The sequence below is a fragment of the Tarenaya hassleriana genome, unplaced genomic scaffold, assembly GCF_000463585.1.
Source record: "Tarenaya hassleriana unplaced genomic scaffold, ASM46358v1 Cleome19, whole genome shotgun sequence".
Taxonomy (NCBI): domain Eukaryota; kingdom Viridiplantae; phylum Streptophyta; class Magnoliopsida; order Brassicales; family Cleomaceae; genus Tarenaya; species Tarenaya hassleriana.
Genome location: NW_010965304.1, coordinates 440,536 through 451,990, shown reverse-complemented (window position 1 = coordinate 451,990; position 11,455 = coordinate 440,536). Strand labels below are relative to the sequence as shown.

General features: G+C 40.0%; 4 protein-coding genes across 4 annotated transcripts; 2 read left to right on the top strand and 2 right to left on the bottom strand.

Moving 5' to 3' along the window:
• Positions 1 to 1,165: 1,165 nt before the first annotated feature.
• Positions 1,166 to 2,446, top strand: LOC104810800 (mitogen-activated protein kinase kinase kinase ANP1-like). Its single transcript, XM_010537221.1, has one exon. The coding sequence runs from the start codon at positions 1,200 to 1,202 to the stop codon at positions 2,304 to 2,306; it is 1,107 nt and encodes a 368-aa protein (XP_010535523.1). The 5' UTR covers positions 1,166 to 1,199; the 3' UTR covers positions 2,307 to 2,446.
• An 81-nt stretch (positions 2,447 to 2,527) lies between these two features.
• Positions 2,528 to 4,306, bottom strand: LOC104810799 (60S ribosomal protein L23a-1-like). The gene is made up of 3 exons (XM_010537220.2): positions 4,213 to 4,306; positions 2,866 to 3,229; positions 2,528 to 2,758 (listed from the first exon to the last, which is right to left on the bottom strand). Exons 1-3 carry the CDS (start codon positions 4,223 to 4,225, stop codon positions 2,674 to 2,676), a joined length of 462 nt encoding a protein of 153 aa, XP_010535522.1. The 5' UTR covers positions 4,226 to 4,306; the 3' UTR covers positions 2,528 to 2,673.
• Positions 4,307 to 4,489: 183 nt separating this feature from the next.
• On the bottom strand, positions 4,490 to 7,081 carry LOC104810798 (monofunctional riboflavin biosynthesis protein RIBA 3, chloroplastic). The gene is made up of 7 exons (XM_010537219.2): positions 6,880 to 7,081; positions 6,470 to 6,776; positions 6,088 to 6,309; positions 5,667 to 5,989; positions 5,458 to 5,587; positions 4,924 to 5,220; positions 4,490 to 4,795 (listed from the first exon to the last, which is right to left on the bottom strand). Exons 1-7 carry the CDS (start codon positions 6,933 to 6,935, stop codon positions 4,589 to 4,591), a joined length of 1,542 nt encoding a protein of 513 aa, XP_010535521.1. The 5' UTR covers positions 6,936 to 7,081; the 3' UTR covers positions 4,490 to 4,588.
• A 452-nt stretch (positions 7,082 to 7,533) lies between these two features.
• LOC104810797 (UDP-galactose/UDP-glucose transporter 5) lies at positions 7,534 to 11,105 on the top strand. Its single transcript, XM_010537218.2, has 12 exons — positions 7,534 to 7,711; positions 7,920 to 8,079; positions 8,390 to 8,500; positions 8,689 to 8,781; positions 8,861 to 8,926; positions 9,010 to 9,108; positions 9,234 to 9,313; positions 9,439 to 9,551; positions 9,809 to 9,897; positions 10,289 to 10,375; positions 10,584 to 10,652; positions 10,734 to 11,105. Exons 2-12 carry the CDS (start codon positions 7,972 to 7,974, stop codon positions 10,857 to 10,859), a joined length of 1,041 nt encoding a protein of 346 aa, XP_010535520.1. The 5' UTR covers positions 7,534 to 7,711; positions 7,920 to 7,971; the 3' UTR covers positions 10,860 to 11,105.
• The last annotated feature ends 350 nt before the right edge of the window (positions 11,106 to 11,455 follow it).

Sequence of the window (11,455 nt, the reverse complement as noted above, 5' to 3'; positions counted from 1 at the left end):
AAAAATATTTTTGTTGAATGTTTCATATTATTATTATTATTATTATTATTATTATTATTATTATTATTATTATTATTATTATTATTATTATTATTATTATTATTATTATTATTATTATGTTTCATATTATTATTATTATTATTATTATTATTATTATTATTATTATTATTATTATTATTATTATTATTATTATTATTATCGCAAAAAAATATTTTTATTTAATAAAAAGCCCGAAGCCCGGTCCGAACCCGTCCGAAGCCCTATAGGGCCGAGCTCCGGGCCATCGATCCTAGATCCGAAAAATAAATGGGCGGGCCGGCCTGGCCCGAAAAATTCTAGGCCCGAATTGAACCCGGCCCGACCCGCCCATTTTACACCCTAGTTAAAACAAATAAGAAGAGAAATTTTTATTCTTTTATATCTAACTATGTTATTATTATACTAGATAAAATGTAGCATGTTCGAAGGAGATTTGTAATATAATAAAGATTATGTTATTAGAGAAAACCCGTAAAAACCGCAAATGGAAAAAAAAATTATGAACAAAAAAAATCTGGGGAAAAAGTAAAAAAAAAATAGTATAATTGATATACAAATGTACATTATCAATAGAAATTATAGTTATATCTCATTATCGTAATATTGTGCAGATTATTAATAAAAGATATAATAGGTGCAGGAATCAATATCTTATGAATATGTTATTAATATTTACGGGGATTTTTAAAAAAATCTTATACATATGTACGTAGTAAAAAAAAATCTGAAAATTACGAATCTAATTTTTTGTATGCATATAAACCTATAATTAATATCAGTAAAACGACCGAATTTTTACTACTAATATTATGAATGAATCGATATAATTTCTGAATATGTAATCATCACCTTTTTTATTATTATATTAATCGGGTGTAACACGCATTGAAAGAGAAAAGGAAACTATTTTTTGTTTCCTTTTTTCGTCGAAGAGAAAAGGAATGTTTAAATCATAGTTTAAAAAAAATGTTTAAATCATTTTTTTTTGAAAGGAAAAGGAAAATGCAAGCATTTTTATCTAAAGAACTCCTAAATGACGGGAAAACCTCGAGTGACAAACCACAAAGTATATATATATATACATATATACACATCTGATAGGTGAAACAAATCTATTCTCTTCACGCCAAAAACCCTAACTGAGAGAGCGGAGGAGAAGAATGATGAAGAAATCGCCATCTTCGTCAACGCTTGATTCCCCGTCTGGTAGCTTGGGATCTCTCAATCCCCCGAAGAAAATCAAACACGACGCCAAGTGGATGGCCATGATGGAGCGCAGACGCCACTTCATGGGCCCCGCCAAGAAGAAGAAGATCGAACGCGACGCCAAGTGGAAGGCCATGATGGAACGCAGACGCTACTTCATGGGCCCCACCAAGACCAAGAAGACGGCGAAGAACCGACCGACGAAGCCCAGAAACTCCCACGACGGCGCTTCGTGGGTACGCTCCGAATTCCTCGGACAAGGCAGTTTCGGCTCCGTTTACCTCGCCGTCAGAGATAACGGCGACAAGATGGCCGTGAAAACGGCGGAGATGTCACGCGCTTCGACACTCATGGACGAGTCACGCATTCTGAGCTTACTTTACTCTCGCTTCGTCGTCTCCTTCCTCGGCGACGAGATCACGACCGATTCCGAAACAGGCGAGAAACATTACAACATCATGCTCGAGTTCTGTTCTGGTCGGAGCCTCAAAGATTTAATCGGAACCCAACCTGAAGGTATCAGAGAGAGCCACGTCAAGCTTTTAGCCACAGATATACTCCGGGGCCTGAATGACATCCACTGCCGTCGGATCATCCACTGCGATATCAAACCGGCCAACATCTTGCTTGTTCCGCAAGTAAAGTGGAACAGACCGGACTGGTTCGTCGCCAAGATCGCCGATTTCGGGTTAGCCGTGGAGAAAGACACGGTGGAGTATGACGAAGACAACGGTTACCCGAGAGGCACCGCCATGTACATGTCGCCGGAGCTGGTGACGGGAGGAGATTTGGACTACGGAGCTGATGTTTGGGCATTCGGCTGCACGGTCTTGGAGATGCTAACCGGTTCGCACGCGTGGGGAGAAGAGAATGCACGTCTAAACCGGGACGAGTTGATGCGTATGATCGCCAATTCGGACGAAATCCCGGTCATACCGGAATCGGTTTCGGACAAGGCCAGAGATTTCTTGGAGAAGTGTTTGGTCAGAGATCCTGATTTGAGATGGACCACAGATGCTTTGCTGGCACACCCGTTTCTTCATCAGCCGGAGTCGCCATGATCATCCAGCGTAGCGTAGAATTCCATCGGCGTATATTATCAGTATCCCAGTGTCGACTTTCACGTATATCGAAGTTCTTATTCTCTCAGTCCCTGATTTTTTGTTGAAGAGGGATTCGAACATGTAAAGGAGATGAGTCAAGATTGTTATCGATTCATATCATGGAGTTAAACAAGTCGTATTCTGATTGTAAATACATTTTTTTTTGTAAAAATATACGATGAACTTTAGGATATTTTGATGAAATGAAACAGGGGTCAGACCATGTCTTGCCAATCTCGGTATATGATTACCAAAACAGCAAAGATTCAGATGAGAAATCTCCCAAAAAACAAAACGAGAAAGAAAAAAAATGGAGGAGAAAGAGTTAGATGATTCCAATCTTGTTGGCAACATCCAACGCATCATAATCTGGCGTCAGCCTCACGTAAGCCTTCTTAGTTCCATCAGGTCTGCACAAATCGCAACATCATCCTCTTCATGAGCCATCATATGGTACTTTCAAAAGTTCTAAACCATGGTGTTCATTAAGAGAGGGAGAGATAAAAAGGGTACTGACCTGATCAAAGTGTTAACCTTCTTGGTCTGGATATCATACATCTTCTTGACGGCATCCTTGATCTTCTTCTTGTCAGCTCTGATATCGACAATGAACACCAGTGTGTTGTTGTCTTCGATCTTTTTCATCGCGGATTCAGTAGTGAGAGGATACTTGAGAATCTGATAGTGGTCGAGCTTGTTTCTGGGTGGGGCACTGATCCGCGGGTATTTTGGGTTCCTCTCCCTTGTCAATGTTTTCGGTCTATGGAACGTGACCTTGGTCCGGATCTTCTTGGCCTTCTTCTTGAAGGGTGTGCCTGATTTCACGGCTTTTGCAGCCTTTACGGCTTGTGCCTTTGGATCAGCCTTTTTGGCGTTGTCCCCTGAAAATGTGTATCATCGTAAAAACACAAGTCATCTACAAAGGAACAAAAGAGAGAAGCCATACGCATCAAACCCAAAAATTCCATTAACTGATACAAGAAGATTCTACATGAACTGAATTGATTGCTAATTACTGAATCGATATCGTAGCAAAAAGAAAATTAACTATCGCAAAACTTCAGAGTATCTACAAACTTACGCAAACACAGATACAAGTAACAACTTGTTAATAAACACATAATGGGTCTCCCCCAAACCTGTACTCATGAAACATACATGCATTTTCAGTGAAATCAAGGACTTGCCCTCGAACGATTTACAATAGTGATGTTAGAAAGCCATATGATACCATGGTTGAGATCAAGAACAGAACAAAAAGTCAGGGGCAGAGTGCGTGGACAGAGGTGCGTACACTGCCGTTTAATACTGGACGAAACAATCTATGCTTCTGAAGCAACACTAATAGTCATATTGTTTCTTAAAATTGCAATTTCTCAGCTTGAACATATAGCAGACGCTCATCTACTCTATCACTACAGCTCAAATCATGAGTTCGGAATCTAGAAATTGAAGGCACTATTTGAAAGAGCGGACGAGAGATACTCAAGCTATATTCAAACCTAAACACAGAGGCAAAAGCTTCACGTTAATCAACAAAATCTCAAGTCCCGCTCAGTTGCCCAGAAAATCATCCCAAACCTTCAGTGTTCGTCGCCAGACTCTTGTTTGTATACACAAGAATCTCGGTCTCCGTTTGAAAAAAGCAAACTAGATTCTCATTTTTATCGCACTTACGAATCGTATGGAACCGCCATAGGAACGAACCAATACACTACATAGAGACAATCAAAGCTCTATCCAACATTTTGGCACAATCGACGCATAGAAAATGGAGATTAATTATATAAAATTTTTTTTAGCTCAAACAAAATGCATAATGCTATCATGGGAGAGAGAAGAGGAAGCGGAGTAAAAATCGTACCCTTAGGAGCCATTGTTGGCACAGCGGAGAGAGAGAGAGAGACTGCTAGGGTTTCGGTGTTGAAGATGAAGACATGGTTTTATTCAAAGCAACCATTAGTCTTAATTTATTGGGCCATAAAGCCCACTATTTTGACTAGAAACCCTTTATTTTATTTTTCCACACTAGACCCTTTAATTAACAAAAGGATTTATATATAGTTTTATATTTAGATCATAGTATACATATATATGTTTTTTTTGGTGTAATTATACATATATATGTTATGTATACACAATGCACAAAGGGCCAAACTTTGTATAAATGGAAAAAAATATGTATATGTAATGTAAAACTTTGAATAAAGAAAGGTGTAACAAATGCAACATCGAAGGGATCAAGCCAAGGGGTCGTTAATGTCGGAGACATAAACATGACCCATCTTCTTGCGTTTGGTCTCCAAGTATCGTCTGTTCTCCGTCGTGATCGGAGTCAGGACCGGAACTCTCCCCACGACGGCCAGTCCGTACCCTTTCAGGCCGGTGAACTTCGCCGGATTGTTCGTCATCAGTCTCATTGTTCTCACCCCTATGTCCCGGAGAATCTGTTCTTCCCGTCCATATCAAATGCAGATATACAGACACACATGCTGAGATTTGCAAAGCCAAAACATATGTGTATATATATATACAGAGAGAGAGAGAGAGAAAGAGAGAGTAAAATGGAGCTGACCTGAGCACCTATGCCGTATTCACGAGCATCAACGGCTAGGCCAAGTTCAAGATTGGCCTCGACGGTGTCATGGCCGAGATCCTGCAAGTTATAAGCTCTGAGTTTGTGGCCGAGTCCAATGCCCCGTCCTTCATGGCCACGAAGGTACACTACAACCCCTCTCCCCGCTTTCTCGATTAATTCCATGGCTAAGTCCAGCTGATTTCCACAGTCACACCGGGCTGAGCCAAAGATGTCTCCGGTTAAGCACTCTGAATGTACTCGTACGAGAATGTCTTGGCCGTTTCCGATATCTCCCTGTTCAGATTTCAGACAGTGATAACACAAGACTGATCGGAATTGAGATGTCATGTTATCAGATTGGTTTGTGCAAGTTAGAGTTGGCAGTTCAAGAAACAAATCAGATCATGGATCAGTTTAGATCAAGATGGAGAAAGTGATACTATTATTGCTTTCAATCTGTCCCATCCAGATGACAATCAGACTAACACATTCAAAGAAACTCAGAAAGAGACAGAGGGGAAATGGTTTTACCTTTACAATGGCAATATGTTCTGTTCCATCAAGCTTTGATCGATAGCAGTAAGCTTGGAACATACCCCATTCAGTAGGCAAACGTGAAACGGCCATTCTCTCAACAAGCTTATCTCGCTTTCTTCGATATCTACAAAGCAAAGTGGCAACAAATGTTAACATCTCCATTTGCGGAAGGCGGACAATGTATTGAATTAATCACTCTCTACCTGATTAAATCAGTCAAGGAAACAATGGGAATGTCGTGTTCTGAAGCAAGATTCTTTAGAGATGGCAGTGAAGCCATAGACCCATCTTGATCAAGAATGGCCGAAAGAACAGAAACGGGGCGTAAACCAGCCAAGATCATGAGATCCACTGAAGCTTCAGTGTGACCAGCCCTCCTTAAAACCCCACCATCTCTGTATTTGAGAGGGAAGACGTGACCAGGCCTTCTGAAATCTTCTGGCTTAGCTTCCACAGACGAAAGTGCCAGAACCGTAACAGCCCTGTCCGAAGCTGAGACTCCAGTTGATGTTCCTGATTTTGCATCCTGTAAGTAGAATAACCCAATAATTTACCAAAACCCTTGAAACCCTTTTGAGGAAACGATGATTTTACCTCCTTTTGGAGGTTGTATCGGAAAGTTACCACAGTGATGGTGAAGGTTGGAGCAGAGGAATCTTCATCTTCCATGTCAGGTGACATCAAAGGAAGCTTTAATCTCTTGAGGTCTTCATCTTTCATGCCAACGGAGACAATCCCAGATCCATTCTTAACCATGAAAGCAATGTGGTTTGGACTCGTGAGAGCTGCTGCCATTATCAAATTCCCTTCCACCTTCCCGTTTTCATCGTCAACAATGATCACAAACTGAAAAAGAAAGCCACAGAAGAAAGAAACATACCCCGAGATTACATTGCAGACAGACCCATGGCATTTCAATTACAAATTAGTTGTTTTTTAGCAAGAAAAGAACAGGAATCGAATTCAAAACGTTTTCAACTTCTGCAAAATGAGTCCAAGCACGAACCTTTCCTTTGCGTAGAGCCATAAGGGCATGTTCGATCGAGGAATAACCTTCGGTTGGACAGTCTGGATCACCCTCTGCATCACTCACGAAGAAATCAACAGTTTCAGGAGTGATTTCTGCGTCAAATGCTGTGAACGAGGCAGAAGTAGATTCCTCCAGAGCACCGGGCAAAGACCCGTTTTCGATTTCTCTCATAGAACTTTCATCGAACACTTTATGATCACTGTTCCCATCAACTTTGATCTTCCAACATGATGCGTTAGCCCAATTCCGGCAAGCAGGAGGAGCTTCCAGAAACCTATTCGACCTGCAAGCAAGCAAACAACAGACCTCGTTTTCATTCAGACAGACCCACGAACAGAGAGAGAGGTCAACAAAGCCGAAGATTTTTCTTGAGTTCTTCACAAAACCTTGAACTGATGAAGCTGTTGGCGAACAAAATGCGAGGAGAGAGAGCAGAATCCATCTCTTGAACAGATTCTCGTGGAGAAGAAGATGGAAAGAAGAAAGCTTTTCTTGAACGCCCAAATCTGCAAATTTTATATTTTCAGACATTTTCCACAGGATGGAGCCAAAGCTTTTGCACCACGAGTTTGGGATATGTCTTGTTCTTTCATCGTCTTGAGTTTGTAATTTGTATCTATCATTGCTTCCGCCACACGAAAGTTACCTTCTGTAAGTTTGTAACTGGTTGCATATATTCGAGGGAAATTAATAATATTAATTTAATTCGTTTTAAATTAATAAAATAATTCGAATTGGATTGCCATATGAATACTGATTAAGACAAAATCATATAATTAAATGAGTCGAATTCTTCCTCATCTTACAAATTCATCTGTAGGAGTGAATAACTTTAATAAAATTTAAAAAATGCAAGGCAAATTGCGTGTACCATAATAAATAGTAAAATACCGATGGAGGAGGAAACGATTGAAAGCGACCAAGAGTGAAACCTCTTAGAGGTTTGGAGGGTTCTGAGTCACCAGTCAGCTGAAGCTAGCGCGCTAATCGAGAGCTGACGTGGCGGTTATTCAGAATTCTCAACAGAAAAAAGTTAATACGGGAAAGGAAGGAGGCGGAAGAGGGAGGGAGGGAGTGAGAGAGCGCGGTGGAGAGGGAGAGAGAGTCGTCGGCGATTTGGTGACTCGAGAGATTTCTCAGCTTGTCGAGAGTCGGAGACCAGCTTGTCGAGAGTCAGAGACGGAGACAAACGAGGCATTCTCGTTCGATTATAGTCAGGTATATTCCCGATCCCGCCGGATCGACCGTTAATTTTTCTCCGGCGACATTTTCCGGCAATATCCGTTGGGTATTCTACGTCTCTTAGGTAAACTGTATAGTTCCCGTAGACTCTTCATGTAGATGCGAATCGGAGCACTGTGATTAGATTTTTGGTTGATTTCGTCCTTAATCTTCTAGGTCTTGTTTTTGTTTTTGTCTTCTTCAGCGAGGTTAGAGAGGGTAAGAGCGTGGTGGTGGTTCCGGGAGGTATATGGGCAATGGCTGAGCCGGATTCGATCGGTGCAGAGAAGGAGAACAAGTTATGGAAAGGTTTATTTGCGGTCACAGGGATTATGGCAACTCTTGTCATCTATGGTGTTCTACAGGTATGTCTGCCTTGGTTCCGTTTCCGTGTTTTAGTAGTTTCCATTTGTACGAAATTGCAAAAGGAGATCAAAGTATGTACATAGGTTTTTGCTTCTGTATCCTCGTTTCTTTTGTCTACTTAATGGTGTAAAAGCTCGCAATTGTGACTCGGAGAATGATGTAAGAGTCATCTACACAAAATTTCTGTTTAAAGGAAACCTGTATTGGTTTGAGAATGAAGTGTATCTTAGTTTAAGTCCATGAAATAGATTAACACTATTTCCACTCTGGCTGTGTGAACTGGCTGGTTGATTCTTCTTTTGATTGCAGGAAAAGATAATGAGAGTACCATATGGGAACAAGGAGTACTTTAAGTACTCTTTGTTTCTTGTTTTCTGCAACCGGCTAACTACATCAGCTGTCTCTGCTGGTGCTTTACTGGTAACCAGCAAACCCAAGTTATATTCACACTCATTTTCTCGAGCTTTTCAGTGCTGCCAGGAGATGGGTTTGTCTTGTTGTTAGGGATAGCTTGATTATTGTTGGTGAGCTAGTTGGCAAACTATACACATGACTGGGATGTATGACTTGCACTGAGAGGAATACCTCCCTTTCTTTTTGTTTCTTAGGCAAGCAAGAAAGTTTTGGATCCTGTAGCTCCGGTTTACAAGTATTGCCTTATATCAGTGACCAACATCCTAACGACCACATGCCAGTATGAGGTAATGCATGTCTTTCACTGCTTCTAAATTAATGAAGTTAGCATGTTTATTGTTGCTTTACCTTCAGTTTTGATTTCAGGCCCTCAAGTATGTCAGTTTCCCTGTCCAAACTCTGGCAAAATGTGCCAAAATGATCCCTGTAATGGTGAGTGCGAACATAATTTCTGGTAAAGTGGCCATTTTACACGTGTGTTTATCAACCTGTTCTAATTTTCAGGCTTTATGCAGGTCTGGGGAACTTTGATCATGCAGAAAAAGTACAAGGGATTTGACTATTTTGTGGCTTTTCTGGTGACCATTGGATGCTCTATCTTTATTCTTTTTCCGGTAAAAAGCCTGTCATATAATAATTTCACCAATCTCTGCAAATGGTTTTATGAGGAACAATACATAGATCTATTTGAATATCAAGGTGCAATGTACTGATTTTTCTCTATGCATTTGAACCGTAGGCTGGAGATGATATTAGTCCGCACAACAACAGAAGGGAAAACACTGTTTGGGGTGTTTCCCTGATGGCTGGTTATCTTGGGTATATCTGTTCAAGTTACCCTTTGCATCTTTTGTTGATGCTTTGTTAATCATCTGGTTTTAGAATAGAGGACGCGATAATTCTGTGATTATGCTCATGTTCACATATTGGTGATTGACTGACAGGTTTGATGGCTTTACCAGCACGTTCCAAGACAAACTCTTTATAGGTTATAATATGGAGATACATAACCAAATATTCTACACTACACTTTGTTCCTGTGTTCTCAGTTTTACCGGTGAGGATCCTACTCTTCTCACTAATCTTTAACTGTAACTGTGTAACACACTGCAATCTCGCTTTGACTATCGTATTGTCTGGGCTTCTTTTCTTCCATGTTTGCATGTATGTTAGCCCATCATCACCTAATTTCCACATAAAAGTTCTCTCTCCTTCATCAAACTTGAATCCTACGTACCATTGACAGATTAGAATTTAGAAATCAAATTGGTCACGTTCTTTGCTTATCATCAGATAACCTCCTGTTTGATGTAGGACTTATATTGCAAGGACATTTTCTAGCAGCTCTAGACTTTGTTTCCCGGCATAGGGATTGCCTCTGCGATATCGCTTTGCTATCCACAGTAAGTTTCCTCACTCTTTTTTGGATAACCAATTATATGGCGCGTTGTGTTGTTGGATGGATACTTGCTTTGAACATCGTAAGGAACTTGAGTTCGATTGTTTACAGTGATTGTTATCCAGACATACCCGAGAAGATGTATGAAAATATATATATATATATATATATATGTAATACATAAAAAAAAAAGGGAAACGTAATGGCTTATTTTGTATCGGCAACAAGTAGAGGTGTAATACTGAAATTTTAATGATGTTCCATATATCTGTGAAATCTTAAAACTGTAACCTCCAAGGGAGGAGGGAGATTTTGTTCTTTATCAGATGCTCTAAACACACGCCAATTTGACGTGTCAATATGCCTCAGAGAGACAAATATGTTTTTTTTTGCAGGTGGCAACAGCGAGTCAGTTCTTCATTTCTTATACAATTAGGACATTTGGAGCTCTCACTTTCGCAGCCATAATGACCACGAGACAGGTAAGAAACCCAATCTCAGCCTATCACTCATATATTCTTTTGTCAAGAATTGCGGAATAATGCCTCGTCTTATTCATTGAACGAATCAACATATATATACACATGAGTTTATACCCAAAATTATCAGGAAAATTACAAATATATCTATTTTCGGGTTTATCTCTTCTAATGATATCATGTTGATCTCTAATACCTTTGAACAAAAAAGCTCGTAAGCATCATGCTCTCATGCGTATGGTTCTCGCACCCGCTGAGCTGGGAACAGTGGATTGGATCCGTAAGGGCACACCTCACACCTTCTTCTTCTTCTTCTTCACTCTCTTTCTATGGAAGACTAACTGATCTTTAATCAAATCAGGTCATTGTTTTCGGATCTCTGTATGCTAAAAACTTATCGAAGAACAGATCACAGAAGCCACCACTTCCCAAGGCTTCTGAACTTCCACGGGACGGAGAGACCGACCCTCTAAAGGGACTGCCCTAGCACTGTAAGAATTTCCGCTTATCCTTTTTCTTTTTTGGCCCCCAAGAAATTTGGCTATATCTATAACAAACGGTAGTCAAGTTAGGGGTCGGATTGAGAGCCCTTTTTTATCCCTTTTTGTTCATTGTTCGATAATTTATCCGTTCCGACCCAGCTTGAAAACAGTACACTCTACTCATTGGATCGGATTTCGTCTAATGCACACTTAACATCCGTAAGTTTAGATATCATTGAATTTTATTTGTTTATGAGTATACAAATACTTCTTATATTTATTAAAAAAAAATATTATTTGTTTACTAAATTTGGATTCAAGAATGCGTGTGAATATGATAATTTGCTTGGGTATTTGGAATTTGAATAATCGATATTTTTTAATGGGAGTTCCTATGATGAATTTACTATGCATCCTGGTGTGGATTCAATTCTTTTTATAAAAAAATGTGTTTTCGATGTGCGCCCCTGATTTATTTAGAGTCCCCTTGGGATGGGACTTTCTTGTGTGTGTCGTAGTCGTAGAGTCTGTGTTGTAGCAGATGAGCAAATTTAAAGTTGTCTACGTGTCCATGATAGAATTACCTTACCTTTTTTTTTCC